This window comes from Vigna radiata, chromosome 7, assembly GCF_000741045.1.
Source record: "Vigna radiata var. radiata cultivar VC1973A chromosome 7, Vradiata_ver6, whole genome shotgun sequence".
Classification (NCBI taxonomy): domain Eukaryota; kingdom Viridiplantae; phylum Streptophyta; class Magnoliopsida; order Fabales; family Fabaceae; genus Vigna; species Vigna radiata.
Genome location: NC_028357.1, coordinates 14,749,208 through 14,751,116, shown reverse-complemented (window position 1 = coordinate 14,751,116; position 1,909 = coordinate 14,749,208). Strand labels below are relative to the sequence as shown.

Sequence of the window (1,909 nt, the reverse complement as noted above, 5' to 3'; positions counted from 1 at the left end):
ATGGTGAACTTCAAGAAGAGGTGTTTGTCCAACGCCTTGAAGGGTTTATCAAAAAGGGCAGAGAAAATCAATGTATCGTCTCGCTCTATATGGACTTAAATAAGTTCCACAAGCTTGGTATAGAAGGATTGAAGCATATTTTGCTAAAGAAAACTTTTATCGGTGCTCTATTGGACACACCTTGTTCATTAAAAGGTTTGATGGTAATATTTTAATTGTTAGCTTATATGTTGATGACATAATTTTTACTGGCAATAGTCGTCAAATGTGTGAGGACTTCAAGTGTTCGATGCAATTAGAATTTGACATGACGGATTTTGGAAGAATGAGGTACTTCATGGGAATTGAAGTTATACATAGTGATATGGGAATTTTCATTTGCCAAAGACGTTATGCCCGTGAGATGTTAGTTCGGTTCAACATGACAGAATGCAACCTTGTTCGCAATCCAATTGTGTCAGGCACTGAAGATGATGAAGGAACCTCAGTTGATGCCACCAAATTTAAACAAGTTGTTGGCAGTCTCATGTACCTAGCTGTCACTCGGCCAGACCTAATGTTCGGAGTGAGTCTAATTAGCAGGTACATGGCTAATCCAAAGGCATCACATTTGGCTGCCACAAAACGTATTCTGAGGTATGTAAAAGGTACCATTGAGTACGGTATTCTATACCAAAAGGGAGGGAAAACTGAAATCACAACCTATAGTGATAGTCACTATACTAAGGATTTGGATGACAGACAAAGCACTTATAGAGCAGTATTCATAATAGGATCTAGGGTTGTATCATGGGTTTCGAAAAAGTGGTCAGTAATTAGTTTATCAACTATAGAGGCGGAATATACAACTACAGCATCATGTGCATATCAATGCATTTAGCTTCATAGAATTCTAGAACATATTGGGATCGAAAGAAAGGAATAAACCACAATTCTATGCGATAACAACTCCACTATTCAACTATCCAAAAATCCTGTCTTTCGTGGACATAGTAAGCACATTGCAGTAAAATTTCACTTTCTTAGAGATCTTGTAAATGATCACGTTGTTCAATTGAAGTATTGCAATACTCAAGAACAGGTGACAGATATAATGACTAAGGCGGCGAAGCTTGAAAAATTTGATAAACTTCGACAAATGCTTAGAGTAGTTGATATTACTACAGTAAGCTAGAGATTAAGGGAGGGATCGTTGGATTATTCTTTGCATTTTTAAATAAAGTCCTATTTTTCAAGGTTAAACTAGTCTCTGAGTGAGCTATTCTTTAGGTGTGCATGACCTACTTTGAGGCCTTTTACATAGATTCATTTTTTTTTTTATCTTATGCAGATAAAGGCTTATAAAAATCGTGCTCTTTCAATTGAATAAATATCAAAGTATTCTCTATTCACAAACAGTGTGCACAAGTTGTGCTCTGAATTTTTAACAAAAAGTTGGTAGTCTTTAAATGTGAAGACTAACTTAGTCTATTTTGTTTTGTCTCTTTATTTATGGGTTTCTATTGGAGGTAGCTATATTTATTTTATTAACATAGTTCTTTAATGAAATTTATGAAGTATATATAAACAGTCATTTTTATATGTATTATGATAAATGATAAGTAATAGAATAATATTTTAGGAAGTTTTCTTCTATATTTCATGTTTTTGTGAATTGAAATTTTATTGAAATATTATAAATCATTTCATGTTTGTGTGAATTGAAATTTTATCGAGATATTATAAGTCACGGTGATGTCGAAAACTATTTAGATTAAAAAAGGTTTATCATATTGCACATCACAAAAAATTGTCTTTCATTGATCTGTAACAAAAACACATAGGTATACATTACAACTATGTTTAAGAAGTGATAGAGAAAAGAAGTGTTGATATACAAAATATTCACATAAATAAAGTTTCGTTGGCA

General features: G+C 33.0%; 1 protein-coding gene across 1 annotated transcript; it reads left to right on the top strand.

The window, feature by feature from the left end:
- Nucleotides 1–307: 307 nt before the first annotated feature.
- LOC106766104 (uncharacterized mitochondrial protein AtMg00810-like) lies at nucleotides 308–1,369 on the top strand. The gene is made up of 3 exons (XM_014650863.1): nucleotides 308–760; nucleotides 1,061–1,165; nucleotides 1,331–1,369. Exons 1-3 carry the CDS (start codon nucleotides 308–310, stop codon nucleotides 1,367–1,369), a joined length of 597 nt encoding a protein of 198 aa, XP_014506349.1.
- The last annotated feature ends 540 nt before the right edge of the window (nucleotides 1,370–1,909 follow it).

Excerpts from the sequence above, each read along its gene's own strand:
- LOC106766104 (XM_014650863.1), top strand. The coding sequence starts at position 308 with ATGACGGATTTTGGAAGAATGAGGTACTTCATGGGAATTGAAGTTATA. Across the intron at positions 761-1,060 it reads GACAAAGCACTTATAGAGCA|TATTGCAATACTCAAGAACA; the intron begins GTATTCATAATA and ends GTTCAATTGAAG. Across the intron at positions 1,166-1,330 it reads GAGTAGTTGATATTACTACA|ATAAAGGCTTATAAAAATCG; the intron begins GTAAGCTAGAGA and ends TATCTTATGCAG.